We start from the raw sequence: 27,680 nt of genomic DNA, 5'->3' as shown, positions 1-27,680 counted from the left end.
TTTTGTACCAGAAGGAAAGAGCGGAGGGGGGCCCTGTTTCTGGAGCTGGGTGTGTATGAGACAGAGAGGAACTGAACCAGAGACCAGCTCAGTGCAAACTGGAAGACAGAGACAAAACGAAGGGGGAATCAGCTGCTAACTAAGATGGAGGAACTTCTCCAGAACTTACCTTGATGGTGCAATCCATGGCACGCCTCTACCTGCTGCTTTCCGCCTAGATCTCCATGGGCATTCAGATGAGTTGCATTGGCAGGGCTGATCTTGCGCAGGGGGCCGGATGAACAAGGCTTGGTGTGTGTGTGTATATGTGTGTGTGTGTGTGTGTGTATGTGTGCATCTAATTTTGGGAAGTGAAGTCACACAAACCGCCAGGGCTGGTTTCCTATTGGTGTGACCAAGCTTACAGGGCTCTGAAAGTTTTTTTTTTTAATAGCATTGTTGGCTTAGATGCATTTTTTTCCTCTTCTTGTTCAAATTACCAATGGGTAAGTCAAGAGATTTTTTTTTTTGAGACTGAAATGGAAGGACAAGAGAGACGGCGGGGAGGGAAAAACAGAGAGGGGTGAGGGCAAAAGAAGACTTGTTGTTGCTCTTGAAAGGTCATTTGATTTATTTTTGCAGGAAGCAAGACGAAGAGGGGTGCGCCCCATAAAAGTCAGGAGGACCCAAATGCTTGATCTTTAAAGCAAGCGGGGTTTTTTATGGGTTGAAAATTAGCTTCTGGAGTCGGAAAGGTACTGTACACATTCAGAGGTAACTTCTGTCTTCGCCCCCTTGTTTGCCCCATGTTAGTTAAAAAGGGCATTGCTTCCAATGGGGCCTCCTAGATTGAGGGCAGGCAAGCCTGATTAATTATTTGCTGAATTTAGATCTCAATGAGACCAGAATTGCAAACTGCTTATAAATTCATGCTCAGTGATTTGTAATCCTTGATTCTGTCTCAGCTATGTTACTGAATGCTGTTGTTCTGTTGTGCAGTTGGTAGGGAGATTACTTTAGTCTATCTGGGAGACTAACCGGTTAGGTCAGCAAATGACCTGTGGGCACTCTCACAAAATGGCTGCCACCGTGGACCACTGTATAACCAATCATGTCATGCTCCATGATTGGGAGAAAATAGGATGAAATTGCTTTTGTTATTTATAGCCAGCTTTGTTCCTGCTTTTGATACCCGTCTTAGCATTGTTTTATTTCTTTTATTATTTTCTGTACCGGTGGTCACTCTTCTCAGCAAAGAAATCACCTGAAATTCCTGAGCTTTTTATGTTGTCTGGAGGTTCTCATGGAGCCTCAAGTAGGATCTGGTGGCATTCCTATAAAAATGATGTCGAGCTTGGAGTTTTGCTTAGCAGTAGGGCACTTCTATATTCATTTACTCATGTTTTCTGCGTAATCAAAAGGAATTAAATAATAATAACTGAGGTGGTGCAGAGACATCAACAGACACAATAGGTCAGTGGGCAGGTGAAGACTCACCTAATCCATTCATTTTGTTAGAATGAAGGATGCAGTGTCCATGATATCAATGAAATTCCAGTCAATTTTGCCCGGGTTAGGAAAAAATTTGAGAAAAGAGTTGATTCGAAAAGAAAGCAGGTGAAGATGTGAAAAACTTGATTCTCAGACAAAGACTATTGTCAGATGTCACATGGAAAAGCGTGCATTCATATGCAGCCTGTGTCTGTTAATTGAGATTGATATTTAATCAGTAAATGGATGAACATTGTTTGATATGAATTTTGGACTGCAGTCATTCTAATTAGAATGATGTGATCTGATCTGATCCTCTCTGTTTATCCTATGAGCAGGAACAATTTTTAAGTGATCAGAATTAGCTCATTATTTCATCATACTTCTTCTCTTTGGTCCTCAGTCAAGTCATTGGTTTATATGCTGGAGTGGCTTCACAGGATAAGACTCTAGAATAAGGTCTCTCGACCTTGGACACTTAAAATGTCATCTTCAATTTGCAGAATTCCTTAGGCAAGTCGCCAAGGTTGAGAAATACTGAACTAGAAGAATCAACCAGGCTCTAGACTGCTTTACAATTTACTAGACGAGAAATTTTGGGCTATATTTTATTGAACAAATCACTATTGGTTAGCCAGGTACAATAAGATGAATGTATCTATCCATAATACATTCAACTTGATTACTTAATTAATTCATAGTCTGATTTTGCACGTTATTTAAACTAACCGCCTAGGCTACATTTGGGCAGCACAAGGAGAATAAGAAAATGAATCATGGTTAATATTATTTAAATTTAGTATGTGATGCAAAGGCCAGTTCTTAGCTGGCCCACTTAATTTGACCTCATGTCATGATTTAACTAATCTCCATGGGCTTGTTTGCAGAATAAATAGATTCAAATCCCTGCAACTATGTTATAGATTATTGTGATGTACTGCAGAGTTCTGAAAATGGAAACCCATTGCAAGAATAATATGGAAACAGAACTCAAACTATAGCCAGTTTCTTTATATAAATATACTGTATATATTTATGTAGAGAAACTGTCCATGGGGCAGGAGAGGTACAATTAGTAGTCTTAAATCAGATGGTTAACTTAATTTTTGTTTGAGTTCTGTTTCCATATTATTCTTGCAATAGGTTTCCATTTTCAGAGCCATTTTCATCACCATCATCATTACTATTGTCTTATTCATTTATTCATTAATGTTCAGTGAATTGAACATTTTAAAATGTGTCACAAATATCATTGACTGGCCCTGGTGGTGGATATGGGTTGCTGCCAGCATCCTAGGTATCAACCAAATGTCTTCTTAAAACGTATAATGTTCTGAGTAGTGCAGGTTTTTTTTGCAATTCCACTGGTGTTATTGCAGGAAGCTGTAATTTCTTCATGTATTTTGTAAAATTCTTGGACCTGGTGCCAAGTGCCTTGATGACAATGGGTATCACTATCACATGTTTCATCCACAATCGTGTACTTTCGATAGCCAGGTCACAATATTTCATGATTTATTTTCTAGTTCTTTTCCTTCGACTCTAACTATTATGTTTTTTATTCATTAAACATGACACTCAGTCAACTGAACATTTAAAGATGCATCACAAATACTATTGACTAGTACTAATGCCAGCATCTTGGGTATCAACCAAGTATCTTATTATTATACTTGTACTTATAATTTTGCACATTATGTAAACTAACCACCTGGATTAAATTTGGACAGCAGGAGTAAAAAAATGAACAATGATTAGGAGGCCTTGGAGCAATATCCAAAGGGCTATTTAGATACATGGAAATGTTGAATTTATTAGACCCCAATATCCTGATTTTGTAAAAAACCAACCTACTGGGAAATGGCTATAAACTTGGTTAGGACTTGAACTGTTAAGTTTTTACCAGTCCAAGTCTGTGAATCTAACTGAAGATTGACAACAAAAACAACATGCTAACCACAGGGGGGGAAGCAAGAAAGAACAAGTTGATATAGCATGAAACTGAAAAAAGTAAAGGAGATAGATCTTCATCTAAATACATTTAAATAAAGGCAAGAGGAAGATAAAAGAAATAAAAATAGTGGGTGCAACTAAATGATTGAATCCTATAAATGCCTCTGAATTTAAGCTAACATCCTTCACTATACATTCATTATCACAACTTTTTTGCCTTCCTTACCTCCATTAAATCCATATATTGCTTTTCTTCATCAAACTTTCTTCCAACTCCATCCAACTTTGAATCCTTGTTCCTTTCTCTTCCTCTCAACCCACTCAATCTTCCTCAATTTGTTTTCCAGTTTTATCCTCGTCCATTCTCTCTATCTGACCAAACCATTTCAAAGCACACTCGTTTTAGACTGACCATTGTCTTTCGTATTTAATCCACGTGGATTCACTCATTCAATATTCTTGACCTTATCTCTTCTTGTTTTTCACATGTACTTCTTAGAGGTCCCATGCTAACTGCAATTCACCCCACGGAAATGGTCATGTTTGTCGCTTCTTTATAATGGTTTGATAAAAGGGAAAGATACCATGATATGTGTCATTTATTATTTCCTGGCCTCAGTACCAGGCCCTGGTTCTAAATGTTGTTGCTGAAAGCATTCTAGGGGCTGATCATCCAACGACAGACTTCTCTTGCTATGTGACTGTCTGGTCTTTCATCTCTGCAGGAAGGATCTTCTGCAGATACCATCAATTAGCAGTTCTGTTTGATGGGCTCCATTGAAACCATGCTCACTCTGCTACCTCCTGCAGTAGAATACACTCACCAGGCTGTGTCTGCACAACATACTTAATTGGGGCTGTAACCAAGCCATTGGTTGCATTCACACAATATGTTAAAAGGGGCAATTTTTACCTAGATTTTTTTTTTCTGATTTAGCGTTCTGCATACATCCTGGCCAGTATGTATCTTGGCCATCGAGCTAAGAGGTCAGTAAGGGGCGAGTACAAGTGCACTAGAGTGCCTTCCATCCCCTGTCCTATTGCTCTCCTATATCTCCTATACCTTTCTTCTATTCCTATATCTCTTCTTCTATTCTTTCATTGATATGTTCTATTACTATACCTTCTTTTCTATTCTTTCTTAGATATATTTTACTATGAGTATCTCCTCTATAACCTTCATCATGTATTTTACTATGTGTATATAGGATATATACCCACTAAAACCCTCATTGTGTATTGGACAAAATAAAAAATTAAATTAAATTAAATTAAATTAAATTAAATTAAATTAAATTAAATTAAATTAAATTAAATTAAATTAAATTAAATTAAATTAAATTAAATTAAATTAAATTAAATTAAATTAAATTAAATTAAATTAAATTAAATTAAATTAAATTAAATTAAATTAAATTAAATTAAATTAAATTAAATTAAATTAAATTAAATTAAATTAAATTAAATTAAATTAAATTAAATTAAATTAAATTAAATTAAATTAAATTAAATTAAATTAAAAATAAAATAAAATAAAATAAAATAAAATAAAACAAAACAAAACAAAACAAAACAAAACAAAACAAAATAAAATAAAATAAAATAAAATAAAATAAATAATAAAACAAAACAAAACAAAACAAAATAAAATAATTGGACAGCCATTTGTCTGAAGTGGTGTAGGGTTTCCTGCCCCGAGAAGGGGGGTTGGACTAGAAGACCTCCAAGGTCCCTCCCCCCTCTATTATTCTCTTCTGTTCTTAATTGCATGTACTTTATTTATTCGTAACTCATTTACAAATGAGTGAATCATCGCAAGGTTAAGCCCCGTGGAAAGAAACTCACTTTAGAGTTCTCTTTTAGTTATTTCAAATTTGTGCTTTCAAAACTTGGTTTCAGTGGTTTTCTTATTTTTAAGATAACATCTTATGAAACAAATTAGCAGTTTTAATGCTTTATGATGTAGCAACAAGCATACATCAGCATCAACAATAGTCAATAGTCAAATCTAGGGGTTCCATCTGCACACAATGTGGGAAGCTCAGTTAGAATTCATCTTGGTTAGGTTCTCCTGGCTTAGAGTGTAGTGTGAATTCAACCTCTTTGGTTACTTTGTAGATGGGTGGGTTTTTTTTTAAATAAATAAAAATAAATGGGTTAATTCAATAATGCTGCAGAATGCAGTGCTATGTTTATTTCTAAATCTGAGAGATATTTGAAAGCCTCTCATGTAGAGTATTGGTTAGGGTTTTGGATGCCTGTCCCAAATTCAGGAAAAGTAATGCAAATTGTATTTTCTGGCTGCAAAGTTTGTTCCTAATAAACAGAAAGAGGTACCCTAGCGTGGACCATACCACCAATATTTTTGCCTGCCTCTCAACCCCATGGGCAGGTCCAGAGGATGGTTTGATAACTGGCAAATATTTTACCCTATTGCTCCATTTCATGTTTTGGGAAATAGAGATACTTGCTTTCTTCTCTGCCTATCCAACCAAAGTTTCAAGGATCAGATAAAAGAGAGGCTGCAACCATAGTTCCCTCTAAGCTGAGCAGTGAGCCATGGCTCACTTAAAAATCATCATCAACTCAGAGTTTTTCAAACCTGCTCAGAAGCCGAGAGGGAAAGAGTGAGAGGGAAGGAGAGAGAGAGGAAGAGAGGAAGAGAGAGAAACAGATAGAAAAGAGAGAGGAAGGAAAAGAGAAAGAAAAAGAATGGGAGTAAGGAAGAGAGAAAGAAAATCAAAATCTAGTTTGAAACTAGCTCAACTATTTAAGTGGCATTTTGATATTGATAGAGTTGCCCTGTTATGAGCTCACTGTTATAGACACACAGTACAGTATTTTATTTTGAAATTCTCTGAGGCAAGACAGGGTGGGTTTTTTATTTGTTTGTTTGTTTGTTTATTTGTTTATTTATTTGTTTATTTATTTATTTATTTATTATTTCTGTGCTGCCCAGTCCCGAAGCGACTGCCGCTCAGACACTATACTTTTCCGCCCACCCCCCAAAAAAATTAGAGGGAACACTGGCTGCAACATTATCATGTTTTTTTTAAAATTGCTTTTAAGATCTTCCTTTCTCACTTAAAAAAAAAAACCATTGCCCACATTAATTTGGTGCCTTGGACATTGTCACTTTTATCTTGTTGGAAAGTTCCCGGACACTTGCTGTTGGCTGAAAAAAAACATCCACTTTTCCAAACTTAGGCAGAGCAAAGGGGGTCAGTTTCTTTTCATTCTGTGATCTCCTCCTCCTCTTTTTTCTACTACTTTTCTGAGCTCCGTTGCACCTGGTTTGTGCTCCGTGGTAAGGCGTGGGGGCCCTGTGGTTTCCGGTTGCTGTTGTGCACTCCTTGCCTCTCAACGCTGGGGCCGATTGCACAATCTCACACCCATGTTTTCAGAGGATGGCGTACCGACCCACCCACTCACCTCTCGGCTGAGATTCCCTGGAAGGGGCACAGAATGGAGGGCCCTCAAACTCAATAGGAGCCGGTGAGACGACACGTAAGGGTTCTTCTGAAGGATCATTGGGGCACCTGGAATGCAGGGAGAGGGGCCTTGTTCATAGGACGAGGATGGAGAGCAGATAGGGTTTTGGAGGTAAGGAGGGCGGATTGCAGATTTCATGAAAGACAAACCCCAAGGCTATAAGTATTTATTTATTTATTTATTTTATTTATTTATTTTGTCCAAAACACAATAATACACAATTAAGATTATAGAAGGTTATACACTCGAAGTAAAAAATATCAAAGAAAGAAGAGAAGAGAAAATATATAGGAATAAAATACTGTATATCAATGAGAGCATAGAAGAAAAGATATGGGGATAGAAGAGAAGATATAGGAGATTTATTTATTTATTTATTTATTTATTTATTAGATTTGTATGCTGCCTCTCTCCGAAGACTCGGGGCGGCTAACAACAATAAAAAAGACAATGTAGACAAATCTAATATTAAAAATAATCTAAAAAACTCCAATTTAAAAAACCAATCATACAAACAAGCATACCATGTATAAATTCTATAAGCCTAGGGGGAAGGGAAAAATATAGGAGAGACAATAGAACAGGGGATGAAAGGCACACTAGTGCGCTTATGCACGCCCCTTACTGACCTCTTAGGAATCTGGAGAGGTCAACCATGGAAAATCTAAGGGTAAAATGTTAGGGGTTAGGGGATGACACCACGGAGTCCGGCAATGAGTTCCACGCTTCGACAACTCGATTACTAAAGTCATATTTTTTTTACAGTCAGGTTTGGAGCGGTTAATATTAAGCTTGAATCTGTTGTGTGCTCTTGTGTTGTTGTGGTTGAAGCTGCAGTAGTCGTTGACAGGCAGGACATCGCAGCATACGATCTTGCGGGCAATACTTAGACCATGTTTAAGGCGTCGTGGTTCTAAGCTTTCTAGAACTTATTTATTTTATTTTATTTGTCAATCAAGGATAGGATAGTAGTTTATATAAACATAACGGAGAAAGTAATGATAAAAAAGACAATAGGACAGGGAGGGTAGGCACAATGGTGCATTTTCAATTTCACTGATGCTTTCTTTAAATACTTGGGTTGGAATTCCAATGAAATCATATTTATTTGGGGCCTGATGTTACCCACAACTTCATCCTATCTACTCTGGGGGATCAAGCCCCCACAGGAGATCATGTCCAGGCCAAAGCTATGTACCCTTGATCTTGTATAAGGCTTGCCCAGATGCAATGAACTACAGTGGTCTATCATCCTTTTCCAGGGAGTGATATGGGGGGGTTGCAGTCCAGCTGATTTAATGAGGACCAGGTTTGGGAGAGGTAGAATTGAGACTCAGATGTGGGGCTAGTTTCTGGCTCAATTGGGGTGGGTGGGAACAAGCTTGTTGGGTGGGGAGCTCTTTTGTTGTTCCTTGCCCAATCTCAAGCCATTACCCAATTCTGTGGGTTTGTGGTTTAGGGCTGTTTAAGTACAAGGGGACTGGCTTCTCTATGGGTTGGGAAACCCTGTCACTTGTCATAGAGAAAAGTGCGCAGGAGAGACAGTGCGTGGTCAACATGGCCCAAATCAAGCTATTTGGTTTTAATTGCACAGCACAACATCGCAAGGCAACTAGACTTTGTTTTGGTTTTAAAATGCTTGTCCTACCCCTATCACTCCACTCCTGTTTCTCAATGCAAGTCACCCTCATGTTAGGAAGGTGCTTATCAGCATCTAAGGGGGTGAGAATATCTTGCTTTTGTGGGTAAATATCTGGAGATTTCTCTTAAGTAGCAGTTGAATTTGGAAGCACTAGCATTCAATTGGGTGTAAGATGGGCACAGCTGGCTCACATTCTCTCCCTTGTTATGATTCTGATCTAATCCTCTTATCCTTGCTGGTACAGTATTTATTAAGCTCAGCTCCACTTTATTTATTTATTTGATTTTTATGCCGCCCTTCTCCTTAGACTCAGGGCGGCTTACAACATGTTAGCAATAGCACTTTTTAAAACAGAGCCAGCCTATTGCCCCCACAATCCGGGTCCTCATTTTACCCACCTCGGAAGGATGGAAGGCTGAGTCAACCTTGAGCCGGTGATGAGATTTGAACCGCTGACCTTCAGATCTACAGTCAGCTTCAGTGGCACTACAGTACAGCACTCTACCTGCTGCGCCACCCCGGCTCATTTCCTTTACTCCAGCGTGTAAGTAATACAAATCCAATAATTAATAAATAAATAAATAAATAGATAGATAGATAGATAGATAGATAGATAGATAGATAAATAAATAAATAAATAAATAAATAAATAAATAAATAAATAAATAACATTTGGAAGAGACCTTGGAGGTCTTCTAGTCCAACCCCCTGCTTAGGCAGGAAACCCTACACTACTTCAGACAAATGGTTATCAATCTCTTCTTAGAAACCTCCAGTGTTGGAGCATTCACAACTTCTGGAGGCAAACTGTTCCACTGGTTAATTGTACTAATTGTCAGAAAATTTCTCCTTAGTTCTAAGTTGCTTCTCTCCTTGATTAGTTTTCACCCATTGCTTCTTGTTCTATCCTCAGGTGCTTTGGAGAATAGCCTGACTCTCTTTTGTTTGCGGCAACCCTGAGATATTGGAACACTACTATCATGTCTCCCCTGGTCCTTCTTTTCATTAGACTAGACATACCCAATTCTTGCAACCGTTCGTCATATATTTTAGCCTCCAGTCCCCTAATCATCTTTGTGGCTCTTCTCTGTACTCTTTCTAGAGTCTCAACATCCTTTTTGCATCGTGGCAACCAAAACTGAATGCAAATATTCCCAGTGTGGCCTTACCAAGGCCTTATAAATTGGTTTTAACTCTTCATGTGATCTTGAGTCTGTCCCTCTGTTCATGCAGCTTAGAACCGTGTTGGCTTTTTTTGCCAGCTGTAGGGTTTGTAAGTGCAACTGTAAGAGTTGGTCAACTCGGTTCCTTCTAGGGCTGTGTTGAATTCTAGCTCTCCTTTCGTTGAACTTGCACGCCTTGTTGAGAATTGTGATCCGGCAGCTTGGGAAGAGCTTTCTACATGTGTAGCTCTTTGAATGGTCTTCTTTCAGCATCCTAGGTAAACAGTGTTGGCTCTCAGGTTATGACCTATAAAGCCCTTCATGGCATCGGACCAGAATACCTCCCGGACCGCCTTCTGCCGCACGAATCCCAGCGACCGGTTAGGTCCCACAGAGTTGGTCTTCTCCGGGTCCCGTCGACTAAACAATGTCGTTTGGCGGGAACCAGGAGAAGAGCCTTCTCTGTGGCGGCCCCGACCCTCTGTAACCAGCTCCCCCCGGAGATTAGAACTGCCCCCACCCTCCTTGCCTTTCGTAAAGTTTTTAAGACCCATCTTTGCCGTCAGGCATGGGGGAACTGACACATCTCCCCCGGGCCTATACAGTTTATACATGGAATGTTTGTGTGTGTGTTTGCTTTTAATAATGGGGTTCTTAGTGTTTTTTTAAATTATTAGATTTGTTCTTACATTGTTCTTGTTATTGTTGTGAGCCGCCCCGAGTCTGCGGAGAGGGGCGGCATACAAATCTAATAAATAAATAAAATAAATAAATAATTATTATTTATTTATAATAATATGGGTAGTGATTTCTGACAGTCTCAAAATGGGTGAGCAGTGTGGTCGGGCAGTAGGAAAAGCAAGTAGGATGCTTGGCTGCATAGCTAGAGGTATAACAAGCAGGAAGAGGGAGATTGTGATCCCCTTATATAGAGCGCTGGTGAGACCACATTTGGAATACTGTGTCCAGTTCTGGAGACCTCACCTACAAAAAGATATTGACAAAACTGAACGGGTCGAAAGACGGGCTACAAGAATGGTGGAAGGTCTTAAGCATAAAACGTATCAGGAAAGACTTAATGAACTCAATCTGTATAGTCTGGAGGACAGAAGGAAAAGGGGGGACATGATCGAAACATTTAAATATGTTAAAGGGTTAAATAAGGTCCAGGAGGGAAGTGTTTTTAATAGGAAAGTGAACACAAGAACAAGGGGACACAATCTGAAGTTAGTTGGGGGAAAGATCAAAAGCAACATGAGGAAATATTATCTCACTGAAAGAGTAGTAGATCCTTGGAACAAACTTCCAGCAGACGTGGTTGGTAAATCCACAGTAACTGAATTTAAACATGCCTGGGATAAACATAGATCCATCCTAAGATAAAACACAGGAAATAGTATATGGGCAGACTAGATGGACCATGAGGTCTTTTTCTGCCGTCAGTCTTCTATGTTTCTATGTTTCTATAAACCTGCGTTAAAAAGCATTTGACTCAGTGAGAAAAATTAGTCTTTTTCTGGCTTAGGGCAGGCCTTGGAGGAAGTCACGGCGTCTCATTTTAAGATTGATTGGAGTTGGGAGGACTAGCATCGCTTGGAAGATTTGGTGAACTGCATTGTGTTGCTGAGAGATAAACATCCTAGCTTTGCTTCCTCTCACGACTTTCCTTCTGTCTCTGAAATTTAGCCACTTGGTCACCCCCTTGGGGATTGCAAAGTCGTGATATGCATACTCTCTCCCTCCCCTCTCTCTCTGTCCCTTTCACACACACACCCACACACCCACACACCCACACATACGTTGACTGTGCTGACATGGAAAACCTTCCCTCCCTGTCGCCCTCCCCTCAAAAACACAGAAAAAGTCACGAAAACATGCTCCTTTATTCAACCAATGGGAACCAGGAAATGCAACGATATGGATACAGATAGAAAAGGTGGGTGGGTGGGCGGGTGGGTGGGTGGGGGAAATGATAGAGACCCCCGGCAAGGGATAAGCACCGGCCAATACTTTTACGAGGCAACCAGCAGAAGCCCATTGTCCAGACATACTCCTAGGTGTAACTATTCTTCTCTCAACTTCATAGTCTCAAGAAGCAGAAGATATTTTGTGCCATTCAAACTTTGGGATTTCTTTGCCTGCAAGAAATTTCTCCAAGGCCGGCCATCCCATAAGAGACGTTTGCAAAGCGGTGAGTAAAACCAGGGGTTGAAGCAAGGATTGTGTTGCAATGATGTTTCTCTGTGTGTGTATGAAATTTTGTGCAAAAATATGTGCGTTGCCCACAACCAACGTCAGACTTCATGTCTAATATTTGCAGACATTATAGACAATAAAGGCTATTTAATTTAGCCCTCCTTAGCCAGGATGCCAATGAAATGTTGAGGCTGCAAATATCTGGAACATCTGACTATCATGTCCAAAAGAATTCTGGGAGTTGCCAACATTAGTCGTCAACTAAACAATGTCGCTTGGCGGGACCCAGGGGAAGAGCCTTCTCTGTGGCGGCCCCAGCCCTCTGGAACCAACTCCCCCCAGAGATTAGAATTTCCCCCACCCTCCTTGCCTTTCGTAAGTTACTTAAAACCCACCTCTGCCGCCAGGCATGGGGGAATTAAGATTTCTTCTCCCCCTACGCCTTTACAATTGTATGCATGGTATGTTTGTATATATGTTTGGTTTTGTAAATTAAGGGTTTTTTAATTCGCTTTTAGTATTGATTATTATTGTATACTGTTTATGATTGCTGTTAGCCGCCCCGAGTTTTCGGAGAGGGGCGGCATATAAATCCAATAAATAAATAAATAAAATAAATAAATTTTTGGATGATGCTGAGTTAGGAAAACTTGATTCATTTCATTCTCTTCACTAGAGGTTAGGTGGATCACCCCCAAATTTACCCCAATGCCACCCGTGGTTTGATTCGTTGGTTATTGAATTGAGTCATTAAATAAACCTATTTTCTGGAAAAGTATAATTAGATGCATAACATTTAATTTATATTCGTTTGTGCATTACCAATTTCTGTTTAAATAAGACTCTTCAGTACTTCACAAAATAGTTTTGCATAAATTTTATAATTTACATAATTATTGTATTTATGTACATGTGTGCAAATTTGAATCTATACATAGGTAAACTATTTTATGAATGAAGGCAAACATACATGTCCCAGATCCTGCAAAATATTTTACATATATATATATATAATTAACAATTAACATTATTTACAATGTTTTGATATATATATATATACACATACATTTGTATATGTATGTGTGTGATATACATACATACATTCATACATACATACATACATACTGTATATATTATATGGTTGGGCGGAGAGGCAAAAAAGGAGCTGTGATGTTCCTTCAATATACCAGGGTGATTCCCTGGTACAGAGCTGAAAGGATTGGATACTGTAGCCTAGAGGTTAATTCTCTGCCTTACAAGGCAAAGGTTGCAGGTTCAAGTCCCAGTGAGGGTATGGCTAGCTGATAAGGCCAAAATAAGGCCGAAATAGATCTATCCTAGTCTCCCTTAATTTTCAAATTCAGCTAAAACATGTGACATATACATACAAATCCATTAAATAAATAAATGTCTGTGTTTGTGTGATATATGTGTGTGTGCATGTGTGTGTGTGCACTTTAGATAAGAATTTTAAATGTTTCATTAGCTAGTTTTACGTGAGTGCATAATTGATATCATTAAAAAAATCAGATCATTGCTAAAGTCCAGTTAGCATATAAATAAAAACACCAACAATCCACACAGTGTAAATCACAAAATACAATAAAGAATTATAGCAATTTCTGTCCACAGTGAACGACTGATTATTGAACAGATCATTGAAAGCTGGACTAGTAGTAAGAGCTTATGTTAAGAGAAACCCACATTATGAATGGAGTCTAACATTCCTATACAATTCCTAAAGAATTTAAACATTATTTACAATGTTTTGAAGGCGGGCAGGGACATTTTCTCCCTATAAATGAAACTTGGAGGCAGATGGGGGCTTTAGTTGTGGGGTGGGCAGGTTTAATCCTGGCTTTCTCCTGATCGTTCCACCTTGAGGGATGAAAATGGACCATGGCATCAACGCTGCCAAGCGGGCAGGGCGAGTACAGCTGAGCAGGCGAGAGATGGTTTTGCAGGAAGTGAGGTGGGGATAATTTATTTATTCATTTATTCATTTGTCCAATACACAATACATATGGAAGAGAATAGACATGAAGTAATATATATAAGATAATATGTAAAAATAGAGGAGAAGATATATGAAAGGAAGAAAATATATATGATATATGAGATAAAGGAAAGACAATTGGACAGGGGATGAAAGGCACACTAGTGCGCTTATGCACGCCCCTTACTGACCTCTTAGAAACCCGGAGAGGTCAATCGTGGAGAGTCTAAGGGAGAAATGTTGGGGGTTAGGGGTTGACCCTATTGAGTCCGGTAATGAGTTCCACGCTTCGACAACTCGATTGTTAAAGTCACATTTTTTACAGTCAAGTTTGGAACGCTTAATATTAAGTTTGAATCTGTTGCATGCTCTTGTGTTGTTGCAGTTGAAGCTGAAGTAGTCATTGACCGGTAGGATATGGAGTCTTGGCAAGAAAGCTGGAGGGATAACCCGGTGCAAATGGTCCCTGTTGGAGCAGAGATCGAAGGAACAGGTGAGTGAACCCCCAGATTTCTGGTGGCTTCCCATCTCAACAATAATCAGATCTAACCCTGCTCATATTTTTGATTTAAAAATCCACCAAGGTTGCCAGGTGTCGAGAAATGCTGTGACAAAGAAATAAATATTATTTCATGTTTGAGTCCTGCATGAATATTCAAGCCACAAGTGCAAAGAGAGCGATGGGCTGTAGCTATTTCAATCAGCGATAAAATGCAATTTATTTTACTACCTGTTCTGTGGGCGTGGCTTGGTGGGCGTGGCAGGGGAAGGATACTGCAAGATCTCCATTCCCACTCTGTGGCCAGCCAGAGGTGGTATTTGCCGGTTCTCCGAACTACTCAAAATTTTCGCTACTGGTTCTCCAGAACCTGTCAAACCCTGCTGGATTTCACCCTTGATCTTCAACCCATCAATCAGTCCCAGGCTATTGCTTATTTATTTGTTTATTTATTTCTTTGCTTGTTTGTTTGTTTGTTTATTCATTCATTCATTTGTCCAATACGCAATACATATGGAAGAGAATAGACATGAAGTAATATATATAAAGATAATATGTAAAAATAGAGGAGAAGATATATGAAAGGATGAAAATATATATGATATATGAGATAAAGGAAAGACAATTGGACAGGGGACGAAAGGCACACTAGTGCACTTATGTACGCCCCTTACTTACCTCTTAGGAACCTGGAGAGGTCAATCGTGGAGAGTCTAAGGGAGAAATGTTGGGAGTTAGGGGTTGACACTATTGAGTCCGGCAATGAGTTCCACGCTTCAATAACTCGATTGTTGAAAGGGTTAAATAGGGTTCAGGAGGAAAGTGTTTTTAATAGGAAAGTGAACACAAGAACAAGGGGACACAATCTGAAGTTAGTTGGGGGAAAGATCAAAGGCAACATGAGAAAATATTATTTTACTGAAAGAGTAGTAGATCCTTGGAACAAACTTCCAGCAGACGTGGTTGGTAAATCCACAGTAACCAAATTTAAACATGCCTGGGATAAACATATATCCATTGTAAGATAAAATACAGGAAATAGTATAAGGGCAGACTAGATGGACCATGAGGTCTTTTTCTGCCGTCAGTCTTCTATGTTTCTATGTTTCTAAATGTTGGGGGTTAGGGGTTGACACTATTGAGTCCGGTAATGAGTTCCACGCTTCGACAACTCGATTGTTAAAGTCATATTTTTTACAGTCAAGTTTGGAGCGGTTAATATTAAGTTTGAATCTGTTGTGTGCTCTTGTGTTGTTGCGGTTGAAGCTGAAGTAGTCATTGACCAGTAGGACGTTGCAGCATATGATCTTGTGGGCGATACTTAAATCGTGTTTTAGGCGCCGTAATTCGCAATTTCAGCTGCAAAGTAAAAGAATAAGAAACGCCTCTTACATCCTTTTTTTCTCTCCCACAAGACTTTTTGGAAGAGTACAGGAAGATTTTCCAAGATGATTTTGGTGACATTGGTTCCTGGTTTCTACCCGAAAATGAGATGGAACAGCAGCTGCCAAGCTGGACTGGTGGAAGTTATCTTGCTGAGCTGGAAGGTTTTGAGAAGACAATGCCAATCCATGAATCCCTTGGCTTAAAAGGTAACTAGCATCCTGGTTAGTGGAGGAAGTTGGGATGCCATCTCAACATTAGCATCCCAAATTATTTATCCAGCTGGTACTTTATAAGAATCCTGCCCTTGTTTTAAGAGGATGCCTGAATCTGCATTGTTCCTTTTCCCTTTCCATCTCTCCTTTTCTCTTGAATCAATTACACGATTATAAAAATTCAAGAGGGTGTTCTGTCGAGGTCTCTGGTAGAATCCTCCAAAAATTGCACAGGTACAATTTCACACACACACACACGTTCGAAAATTCAAAACAATGTTCTTTATCATGAAAATTCACTTAAACCAAGCCCTCTTTTTGTATAGCAAAGAGCACCCGTCTCCAAACAAACTGGTAATTTGTACAAGTCCCTTATCAGTTCTGTGATACTTAGCTTGCAGCTGTGAGGCAATACACAGTCCTTCTTCTTTGACAAAGTGAAACACACTTTGCTCTGGTTTAGTTTCAAAGCGGGGAAAAATCAGCACACCAAGGTCAAAGTCAACAAAGCAGACACGAAACACAATCAGATAATCCTCCACAATGGCCAAACCCACTGGCTGCTCTTTATAGCAGCCTCACTAATTACCACAGCCCCACCCAACCACAGGTGGCCTCATTTTCTTTGATAATAATCTCTCAGTTGTTGCTGCCTATGCATCACTCTCTGCATGCATGGCTGTATCATTAACTCTTTTTCCGAATCCAAGGAGGAGCTAGATAATTGATCTCCTTCTGAGCTGTCTGCCCCACTCTCCTCCTCCCTGTCACTCATGTCTTCTTGGTCAGAGGAGCCTTCATCAGCAGATTCCACCGGGGGCAAAACAGTCCTGCAGCATGTGGATGTCTCCCCCACATCCACAGTCCTTGGGGCAGGAGCTGGGCCAGAGCTAACCACAACATAGGGAATGATTTTATTTTCTTCCTCTTTTTTAATGCTTTATTTTAGACATTAAACAAATCAGAAAGGAAAGGATTACACAAAATTGAGAATAGTGTGGAGGCAGGTTCATAGAAATTTGAATTTAGATGTTGCTAAACACTCTCTTTAACCATAAAGCAGTATTCTAATTTTAACAGGAATACGACTGATATTCTTTTTATAAAATATATTTTATTAAAAGTTTGCAAACAAATTATGTTTGTAACTGTATCAGTTGGAGGTTACTCTTTTTATTCTTGGCACTTTTCCTCTCCTTATTTTTAGTTAGTTGTCACCATCAAATCCCAAAATTAAAAATTTCATTTCAAAAGTTATCTCCAAAGTTTTCTTCTCTTTCACCAAAGTTTTTAGTTTCGACATTTCAGCCAGATCCATTCATTTTACCATCCATTCTTCCATTGTAGGAACTTGCAGAACGGATTCTATCTCCGTGCTTCCAAATATCTCGCTGCTTTTATCATATATAGAAATAAAGCTTCATGTTTTTTCCCCCCAAGGTGCTTATCCATCAATTTTCAAGAAATCTATTAAGAACCCTAAATATCAACTTCAGCAATAGAGTTATAAGCATCAGTAATTGCACTATCCCAACATTACACACTGTAACTACTAGAATTGTATTGGCAGTTCTGTGTTAGCAAAAACTTCAGGAGAAAAGGATTTAGGAGTAGTGATTTCTGACAGTCTCAAAATGGGTGAACAGTGCAGTCAGGCGGTAGGGAAAGCAAGTAGGACGCTTGGCTGCATAGCTAGAGGTATAACAAGCAGGAAGAGGGGGATTATGATCCCGCTATATAGAGTGCTGGTGAGAGACCACATTTGGAGTACTGTGTTCAGTTCTGGAGACCTCACCTACAAAAAGATATTGACAAAATTGAACGGGTCCAAAGACGGGCTACAAGAATGGTGGAAGGTCTTAAGCATAAAACGTATCAGGAAAGACTTCATGAACTCAATCTGTATAGTCTGGCGGACAGAAGGAAAAGGGGGGACATGATCGAAACATTTAAATATGTTAAAGGGTTGAATAAGGTCCAGGAGGGAAGTGTTTTTAATAGGAAAGTGAACACAAGAACAAGGGGACACAATCTGAAGTTAGTTGGGGGAAAGATCAAAAGCAACGTGAGAAAATATTATTTTACTGAAAGAATAGTAGATCCTTGGAACAAACTTCCAGTAGACGTGGTAGATAAATCCACAGTAACTGAATTTAAACATGCCTGGGATAAACATATATCCATCCTAAGATAAAATACAGAAAATAGTATAAGGGCAGACTAGATGGACCATGAGGTCTTTTTCTGCCGTCAGACTTCTATGTTTCTATGTTTCTATAAACAACAGAATTATTTATTTTCCTTTTGAGGTTTTCCTGAATACACCAAGACCATTGTGGAATTGAAGCAGGTTTCATCAGATCCAGACTACAGGGAACCATATCATGGTGGTGAGTTTTGGTTGATATTTGGAAGGAGAAAGGAGGGGAATAGAAAAAGCTAGTGGAACTGAAGGGAAATACTTGTGCTTTCTGAAGTGTGCGACTTACACTCTCATAACTATCCAATTCTCATTTGATGGGAAATGAGGATTAACAAGTTAACGTGGCTGCCAAACCCACACATGGAGACTCAAACCTCACTGAAAATGGATTCAAACTTCAATATTTGGAATATGTAAAGCAGAACAGATGCTCATTTTTGAGTCAACTTTTGTAGCTCGTGTGGCAATATATATTGTGTTGGCTGTGATTCTTGATATTTATCTTTGCTTAAAGCTTGACAAGGATTTTTAATATTCTAGGCACTAAATTCAGCCATTTATTAACATGCAGCTTAAAATTATTTATAACCTTAAAACTAGACTCCTGTTTGTGTGCTTTATTCTTTTATCTTCTTGACCTGTTTTTTTTTTAATATTTAGGTTTATGTGTTTTCTTTAAAAACCTAAATAAAAAAATTAATAAAAAACCTTTTCATTTACCTATTATATTAGAAAAGCCCAAAGAGTACCAACGAGTCAAAAATAAAACTACAGTATTAAAAGCAAAAATTTTTTAAAAATAGAACAAAGTAAAAATGTTGCAATAAATAAATTTGATGGCACAATCTCCTCTTTGTTCTTTTTCCCCAACCAGTAGCCTTCAGTTAAATATTAAGTCCAGCTGCCTTTTGAACGGCACAAAAATATTTGGGACACATAAATATTTATGCTATCCTTTTCATATTTAATAATAAACATTGGGCATGGTTGCTTATATCTGTTTAAATCATTTCAATTGTGGCTTTTTTAGTTAGCTGCTCTACTTATTTTTCTTGGAAGTCATATTGCAAATATCTAAATTTGCCTTGCTAGTAATGCAAATTATATAGGGGAATCATTCCTGCTTTAATTTGTCCCTATCATAACTATATATTCTAGGTTAGCCCAGTGTTCCCTCTAATTTTTGGGGGGAATGGGCGAAAAAGTATAGTGTCTGAGCGGCAGTCCCTTCGGGACTGGGCGGCACAGAAATAATAAATAAATAAATAAATAAACAAATAAATAAACAAACAAACAAATAAAAAACCCACCCTGTTTTGCTTCAGAGAATTTCAAAATAAAATACTGTACTGTGTGTCTATAACAGTGAGCTCATAATAGGGCAACTCTATCAATATCAAAATGCCACTTAAATAGTTGAGCTAGTTTCAAACTAGATTTTGATTTTCTTTCTCTCTTCCTTACTCCCATTCTTTTTCTTTCTCTTTTCCTTCCTCTCTTTTTTCTATCTGTTTCTCTCTCTTCCTCTCTGCCTCTCTCTCTCCTTCCCTCTCACTCTTTCCCTCTCGGCTTCTGGGCAGGTTTGGAAAACTCTGAGTTGATGATGATTTTTAAGTGAGCGATTGCTCACTGCTCAGCTTAGAGGGAACTATGGGTTAGCCATTATTGCACGTTCAGTGAAGGAGAAATATTTCTTCAGGCTCAGTACATTTCTATGAATCATTTTCAAAATAGTAGAGTTTAGTAAGAATACCTTACATGTACCTATTTAAAGGGAAGTGAGCTGGGCTATGTCACAAGTCCTTGTGGGTATTTCTTAGTGCCTGAATGCAATGACTTTGGCAAGATGGCATATCTGTTTTGGGAGGATTAACCAAAGCAATCCTCCCCCTTTTTAAAAGCATCCTATGCACTTCTGTTTGAAATTTGTTAACTTGATTAACACTTTGGAGTAAGATAGAGCAGGAAACAACATCACAGCGCAATACAAATTACCTCTCTATTTCAACTGACACAACTCGGAGTTAAAGAAACAAGAGGAAGTGAAGATTTAAAAACTTGGCCGAAATGTTGTAAGCCTGCCAGTCATTCAGCCTTCCCCCAAAAAACGTTCCCCTTTAGAAAGGTTAGACTATCAGTCCCATGGTTCCCTGCCGGCACAACTTGCTGGGAATTAAGGGAATTGCTACATAGGTCTGAAATGTGGATGAGGAGTAGGCGGAGTTAAACAAAACAAAACAACTACAGTGCTACTACAACAGGAATATTGCTGTATTTGTAGGTGTAGCATAAAAGGCAATTTTCATGATACTGTATTTCATGATGTTTCCCAGACAAGGCACTTATCAGAAGTCACGAGTCTCATTTATCAGAGAAGGGTAGAGTTGGAATGAGTTATAAGATCATCTAATTCAGGGGTAGGCAATGTTGGCTCTTGTATGACATTTGGACGTCAACTCCCAGAATTCCTGAGCTGGCATGATTGGAGGTCTTCTAGTCCATCCCCTTGCTCCAGCAGGAAACCCTATACCTGTGATGGAAAGGAAGGAAGGAAGGAAGGAAGGAAGGAAGGAAGGAAGGAAGGAAGGAAGGAAGGAAGGAAAAATCAGACTTGCAATATACTGTTACTCTAGAGCTATTCGAAAATAATCCTGAACTATCTGGCCATGGTTTCTTAATTTGATCTACCTTGTTGGGCTGGCACATTAATTCAATTTCTTCCTTATCTCCACCTGTACTTCAACATCAGAGAGAGGCGAGAAGACCCTGAATTCATTCGGCGTCTTTTAACTCTTAATACCAGAAGATGTCTTCTTTCAAAAAGAGGACTGGCGCCTGAGGATTTTTATAATAATAATAATAATAATAATAATAATAATAATAATAATAATAATAATAATAATTTATTAGATTTGTATACCACCCCTATCCGAAGACTCGGGGCGGCTCACAACAATAACAAAAACAATATAATAGTAATACAAATCTAATATTTAAAAAAGTATATATAAAACCCCAACAATTAAAACCATACAACACATGCATACCAAACATAAAATATAAAAGCCTGGGGGAGGTGTCTCAGTTCCCCCAGGCCTGGCGATAAAGGTGAGTCTTGAGTAATTTGTGAAAGACAAGGAGGGTGGGGGCCGTTCTAATCTCCAGGGGGAGTTGATTCCAGAGGACCGGGGTCGCCACAGAGAAGGCTCTTCCCTGCAACTCTTGCTTCTTAGAGGCACCTGTGTTTATAGATAGACACAAGATAAAAAAAAATAGTAGGACTACCGTTCTGCCATGATTCTGATCACACCTGTACCTTGAATCTCCTGCAGCTTCAAGAATGGTGCTCCAACAAGACAGCGTCCCCCACAGCCTTGAGGGGTCCACATGCCTCCTGGCTGCTCCTCAACCTTGGTTTGTTCGTTACCCTGATTCTCCTGGTGAAGAGGTGTCTTCTACTCAGTTTCCTACTGGAGATCAGCAAGAACAGCAGAAGGAAGGTAAACTCTCAAATTTGCGTGACATTATATAACTCTTGTCTTCTGAACTTACCCTTCAAGTTGTTTGGGGGGAAAAAAATTAAACCCACTTTCAACCTGCTTTTGAAATTTCTGGGATGCTGTTTCTCAGCTTGCGTTACCATTTTATGTGTGTGCATGTTTGTCTTTCTTTCACATCTTAACCTGAAAAAACGATCCATGAGAAATTTGTGGGATTTAATGGCAGCATAAGAAGCCCTATCAATCAGAGTGGGGCAGCTCCTTTGATGATTCTTATGCTTTGCAAACCAAAAGCAAAAGTATCCTGCGGATTGGGCTTCACTTTATTATTATTGTTGTTGTTGTTGTTGTTGTTATTATTATTATTATTATTATTATTTTTTAATTGGATTTGTATGCTGCCCCTCTCCGCAGACTCGGGGCAGCTAACAACAATGATAAAAACAGCATGTAACAATCCAATTAATAAAACAACTAAAAACCCTTATTATAAAAACCAAACATACACACAAACATACCATGCATAACTTATAATGGCCTAGGGGAAGGAATATCCTAACTCCCCCATGCCTGGCGACAAAGGTGGGTCTTGAGTAATTTGCGAAAGACAAGGAGGGTGGGGGCCGTTCTAATCTCTGGGGGGAGTTGATTCCAGAGGGCCGGGGCCGCCACAGAGAAGGGTCTTCCCCTGGGGCCTGCCAAACGACATTGTTTGGTCGACGGGACCCGGAGAAGGCCAACTCTGTGGGACCTTATCGGCCGCTGGGATTCGTGCGGTAGAAGGCGGTTCCGGAGGTATTCTGGCCCAATGCCATGTAGGGCTTTAAAGGTCATTACCAACACTTTGAATTGTGACCGGAAACCGATCGGCAGCCAGTGCAGGCCATGGAGTGTTGCAGAAACGTGGGCGAATCTAGGGAGCCCCACGATGGCTCTCACAGCCGCATTCTGCACGAGTCTTGAAGTTTCCGAATGCTTTTCAAAGGTAGCTCCATGTAGAGAGCGTTGTAGTAATCGAACCTCGAGGTGATGAGGGCATGAGTGACTGTGAGCAATGACTCCCTGTCCAAGTAGGGCCGCAACTGGTGCACCAGGCGAACCTGGGCAAACACCCCCCTCGCCACAGCTGAAAGATGATGTTCCAATGTCAGCTGTGGATCGAGGAGGACGCCCAAGTTGCGAACCCTCTCTGAGGGGGTCAGTAGTTTCACCCCCCCCTGGGTGATGGATGGACAGATGGAATTGTCCTTGGGAGGCAAGACCCACAGCCACTCTGTCTTGTCTGGGTTGAGTTTGAGTTTGTTGACACCCATCCAGGCCCCAACAGCCTCCAGACACCGGCACATCACTTCCACTGCTTCGTTGACTGGACTTGTTTTCATAGCCGGGTTTCTGCCATGTTGTAGATCGGTGCTGATCCATGGACCGGGGCTTGTGGACCCCTGCTTTAAGGAAGAGGTTAAAGGGATTGTGTGAATGAATGCAGTGTGTGTGTGTGTGTTTGTGTGTGGTTCTTGTCCTTTGTAAGGTTTTGATCTTGCAGGACCTATTCGCTCTCAATCAAACGTCCCTGATTCTGTTGTCGTTGCCTCTAGAACATTGGGTCGAGTCCCTGGGCCCCGATTCAGGCAGCCAATCCAGTGCCTTGGACAGCGATTCTTGTCAATGCGATTCACCAGTCAGGAGCCAGAAAAAACGGGAACGCAGAAACCAGGCTGATAGCAAGAACGCCAATGCTTTACCTGGAGATCGGGCAGGTAATGTTGACCGGGGAGCATGGGTTGGGAGATGTCAAAAACCTATAATGTACTGACACTAAACTTCAGGACTTAAGGGGTGTGGAGTTATAATGACTTTCTCAATTGCTTCCCAAACATTAATGATGTTGACTTCTCAGTGGTGACTCCAAAATACGGAAATGTCCTGTATTTATTTGGGTATCTGCCATTCTGTTCCTCTGGTTTTGGGTTACAGCACTGGCGTAGGACAAGAAGCAACGGGTGGAAACTAATCAAGGAGAGAAGCAACTTAGAACTAAGGAGAAATTTCCTGACAGTTAGAACAATTAATCAGTGGAATGACTTGCCTCCAGAAGTTGTGAATGCTCCAACACTGGAAGTTTTAAAGAAGATGTTGGATAACCATCAGTCTGAAGTAGTGTAGGGTTTCCTGCCTAAGCAGGGAGGGTGGACTAGAGGACCACCAATGTCCCTTCCAACTTTGTTGTTGTTGTTGTCGTTGTTGTTGTTATTACTATTATATTACTATTATTATTATTATTATTATTATTACTATTATTATTATTATTTACAAGTAATTTAAGCAGCCCATTTCCCCCCAAAGTTCTTCATCTTCCTTCCTTCCTTCCCTTTCCTTTCTTTCTCTCGATCTTCCTTCCCTCCTTATTTCCTTTCCTTTCTTGATCTTTCTCCCCTCCTTATTTCCTTCTTTCATTTCCTTTCCTTTCTTTCTCTCGATCTTCCTTCCCTCCTTATTTCCTTATTTCCTTTCCTTTCTTTTCCTTTCTTTCTCTCGATCTTCCTTCCCTCCTTATTTCCTTTCCTTTCTTGATCTTTCTCCCCTCCTTATTTCCTTCTTTCCTTTCCTTTCCTTTCTTTCTCTCGATCTTCCTTCCCTCCTTATTTCCTTATTTCCTTTCCTTTCTTTTCCTTTCTTTCTCTCGATCTTCCTTCCCTCCTTATTTCCTTTCCTTTCTTGATCTTTCTCTCAATCTTCCTTCCCTCCTTCTTTCCTTTCCTTTCTTTCTCTCGATCTTCCTTCCCTCCTTCTTTCCTTTCCTTTTCCTTTCTTTCTCTCGATCTTCCTTCCCTCCTTATTTCCTTCTTTCCTTTCCTTTCTTTCTCTCGATCTTCCTTCCCTCATTTCCTCCTTTCCTTTCCTTTCTTTCTCTCGATCTTCCTTCCCTCCTTATTTCCTCCTTTCCTTTCTTTCTCTCGATCTTCCTTCCTTCCCTCCTTCTTTCCTTTCCTTTCCCTCTCTCGATCTTCCTTCCCTCCTTATTTCCTCCTTTCCTTTCCTTTCCTCCCTCCTTTTCTTTTAAGGCTGCCTCTGTTTTTAAGTGACATCTTCTGAAGGCAGGTCCCCCCCACTTGCAATGAACAGCTGTGAGGTGCTGAGTTCAGGTGAGTCCACAGCACCTTTTCCAAATCACCCTCTCCTGTTTTTACGGCAGGGGCCGGACCCATTCAATTGTGGCGCTTCCTGCTGGAGCTCCTACAAGATGGCTCCTGCCAAGCCCTCATCCGCTGGACAGGGAACGACTGGGAATTCAAGCTCTGTGACCCACACGAGGTGAGTCCCCCCTCGCCCTCCCCTCATTTATATACAACCCACGGTGCCCTCCCCTTGTGGCAAAGAGCCTCTCAAGAATATAGAAACTGGGGGTCAAGCCAGTGCAATAAATCAATGGCTTGACACACTATCTATAGAAGGTCTGATGTTTAGGGGAACTTTGGGAGGGGTTATTTTCATGACGGAACAGATGCAGCCACAAAGCGTTCTTTCGAGAGGTTCAAGGTCATCCTATGCCCACCCACCTGGGCGGAAGCGGAGAAAGGACTTGCCATGCTGGATGGGCAACACGACAAGTTTGTGGGTGGGGGACAAGCGATGTGAACTTTCAACTGGTAAACTCAGATTCAGGTTTCTCAGTGTGGGTGCTAGGGAATTTTGACTCGGATTCCGATTTAGTTCAGATGTTACCTGGAACCTTGACACTGGGATTTGGATGGGGACACGGTCCTCAGGATGACATGGCTCTTGCATTTGTTAAATCAAGGACTTAGTCCCTATGAATGTAGAAAGCAGAGCAAATGTATGCTCTTCAACAAGTTTTAGATGTGAGCATTGTTGGGTGGGCTTAATGGGTTGCCTGCAACCAATAGTGGCTTATTCAACAAATCATGGCCTAGCATTAGGGCATATTTATTTATTTATTTATTTATTCATTCATTTATTAGATTTGTATGCCGCCTCTCTCCGCAGACTCGGGGCAGCTAACAACAGTAATAAACAGCATATGACAAATCTAATGTTTAAAATAATTAAAAAAACCTTATTTAAAAACCAAACATACACACAAACATACCAGGCATGAATTGTATAGGCCTAGGGGGAAAAGGGTAGTTCAGTTCCCCCATGCCTGACGACAGAGGTGGGTTTTAAGGAGCTTACGAAAGGCAAGGAGGGTGGGGGCAATTCTGATCTCCGGGGGGAGCTGGTTCCAGAGGGTCGGGACCGCCACAGAGAAGGCTCTTCCCCTGGGTCCCGCCAGACAACCCAGGGCTGAAACTGGTCCCCTTAGCACCCCGACCCCCATATCAAAGCCTAGAAGATTCCCTCCATCCTGAAGCTAACCGTAGAGTGAGTTTAATGAACTCCCTCGCCTATAAAACTTCACCCATCTCCTAAACCCAGAAAAGAAACACCATGGCCTCATCCACCACAGCCCCCCCTCTTCCTCAATAGCCAAAACGGTCTCTGTGGTTGAGTAGCCACAATAGGCCAAGGCGATGCAGCATGTGTGTATTTTATCTGGGCACAAAGCCACAAGTAAGCAACGCCCGAGTTAAGGACTCGGGCTAAAAATGGGCTTTTGGTTATCAGTGTCAATGGGCTGCTTACTCATTCCTCCCCCCCCCCTCCGCCTTTCTCCCTCTCGTTTCCTGCTAGGTGGCCCGGCGCTGGGGCAAACGTAAGAACAAACCCCGCATGACGTACGAGAAACTGAGTCGGGGGCTGCGCTACTATTACCACAAGAACATCATTCACAAGACCAGCGGGCAGCGCTACGTCTATCGCTTCGTTTGTGACATCCAGGGCCTGCTGGCCGAGTTGGATAAGAAATTGCAGATTTAGCAGGCTGTTGTCTTTAAAAAAAAAAAAAAGAGAGAGGACCTTTTCCTTCGTTCCTTACGCACCAAAACCTCGGAAGAGAAAGCTGGACAGGCTTCTCTGGAGAAGACACCCTGGTCTCCTTTTAAGCTACGTCTAAAACAAGAAGGGTGTGAGAAATGTTGGTTGTGGGCTTCGGAGTAGGGGGCAGATTTACTCTGGATGGGGCAGGGCAAAAAAACTCAAAAACAATGGGGAGGGCGTGTTTTGGATCAAGGGGAGGTTTATTGCTTTTGTGGGGTGGGGTAGGTGAAAATAATCCCTTCCTCCCCCAAAAAACAGAATCGGGGCCTCGATCCTATCTTTAGAGAAGGAAAGCAGGGAGGCAGCCAATCATCCTGGTTAAAAGTACGGAATTTTAGCCAAAGTTTGGCAAATGAAAGCTAATCTTGATTCAAGGGGTGAAAACAGGCAGGATTGGATCAGCATCAAATAAGCAATAGCATTTAGACTTATATACTGCTTCACCATGCTTTACAACCCTCTCTAAGCAGTTTACAGAGAGTAAGGGTATTGCCCCCAACAATCTGGGGTCCTCATTTTACCGACCTTGAAAAGATGGAAGGCTGAGTCCACCTTGAGCCTACTGAGATTCGATCTGCCAAACTGGTGGCAGCCGGTGATCAGCAGAAGTAGCCTGCAGTACTGCACTCTAACCACTGCACCACCGAGGCTCAAATCAAAATCAAATACAGTAGTACCCCTAGATACGAGCATAATTCGTTCCATAAGGGAGCTTGTATCTCGAGGCAACTCGTATCTGGAACAAGTTGTTTTTCCCCTCTGAGATAACCAAAAGCAAGGATTCTTGCGCCACCTAGTGGACGCTCGGTTCGTATCCCGAATTTCAGCTCGGGAATAGAACAGAAATGTCTCTCCCCTCGTGGCTCGTATCTTGAAATACTCGCATGTAGAGCAGCTCGTATCTAGAGGTACTACTGTATCTTGATTTTCAGACATTTGGGAGGAGGAGGAATCCCATTTTTGAGGCTATCTGTTCTCTCCCAAACATCCCCCTCCTTTTCCTTTAGCTATTATTAAACCATTTAAAACA

At 40.5% G+C, this 27,680-nt stretch overlaps 2 protein-coding genes across 9 annotated transcripts in view; one reads left to right on the top strand and one right to left on the bottom strand.

Annotated features, from left to right (window-relative positions):
- The window catches only part of LOC139174286 (retroviral integration site protein Fli-1 homolog), a 48,710-nt gene extending 48,432 nt beyond the window's left edge, over window positions 1-278 (bottom strand). For all 5 annotated transcript variants that reach the window (XM_070764565.1, XM_070764566.1, XM_070764567.1 and 2 more), the window contains exon 1: window positions 170-278. In XM_070764565.1, the coding sequence (XP_070620666.1) occupies window positions 170-187 (18 nt within the window). In that variant the 5' untranslated portion in view covers window positions 188-278. The remainder of the gene's footprint in view (window positions 1-169) is intronic.
- Window positions 42-27,680, top strand: ETV2 (ETS variant transcription factor 2). 4 transcript variants are annotated; one of them, XM_070764572.1, is made up of 10 exons: window positions 42-291; window positions 622-734; window positions 11,807-11,911; window positions 14,298-14,405; window positions 15,827-16,003; window positions 18,319-18,399; window positions 21,545-21,712; window positions 23,308-23,469; window positions 24,906-25,024; window positions 26,405-27,680. In XM_070764572.1, exons 4-10 carry the CDS (start codon window positions 14,330-14,332, stop codon window positions 26,588-26,590), a joined length of 969 nt encoding a protein of 322 aa, XP_070620673.1. In that variant the 5' UTR covers window positions 42-291; window positions 622-734; window positions 11,807-11,911; window positions 14,298-14,329; the 3' UTR covers window positions 26,591-27,680. The 4 variants fall into 4 exon arrangements, with proteins under 4 accessions (XP_070620673.1, XP_070620674.1, XP_070620676.1 ...); XM_070764573.1 differs by lacking the exon at window positions 42-291 and adding an exon at window positions 418-485 and having other exon boundaries at window positions 14,304-14,405; XM_070764575.1 differs by lacking the exon at window positions 42-291 and adding an exon at window positions 463-485 and having other exon boundaries at window positions 622-753; window positions 14,304-14,405.

Source organism: Erythrolamprus reginae, chromosome 11, assembly GCF_031021105.1.
Source record: "Erythrolamprus reginae isolate rEryReg1 chromosome 11, rEryReg1.hap1, whole genome shotgun sequence".
Taxonomy (NCBI): Eukaryota; Metazoa; Chordata; class Lepidosauria; order Squamata; family Dipsadidae; genus Erythrolamprus; species Erythrolamprus reginae.
This window is presented reverse-complemented; position numbering and strand designations above follow the sequence as displayed.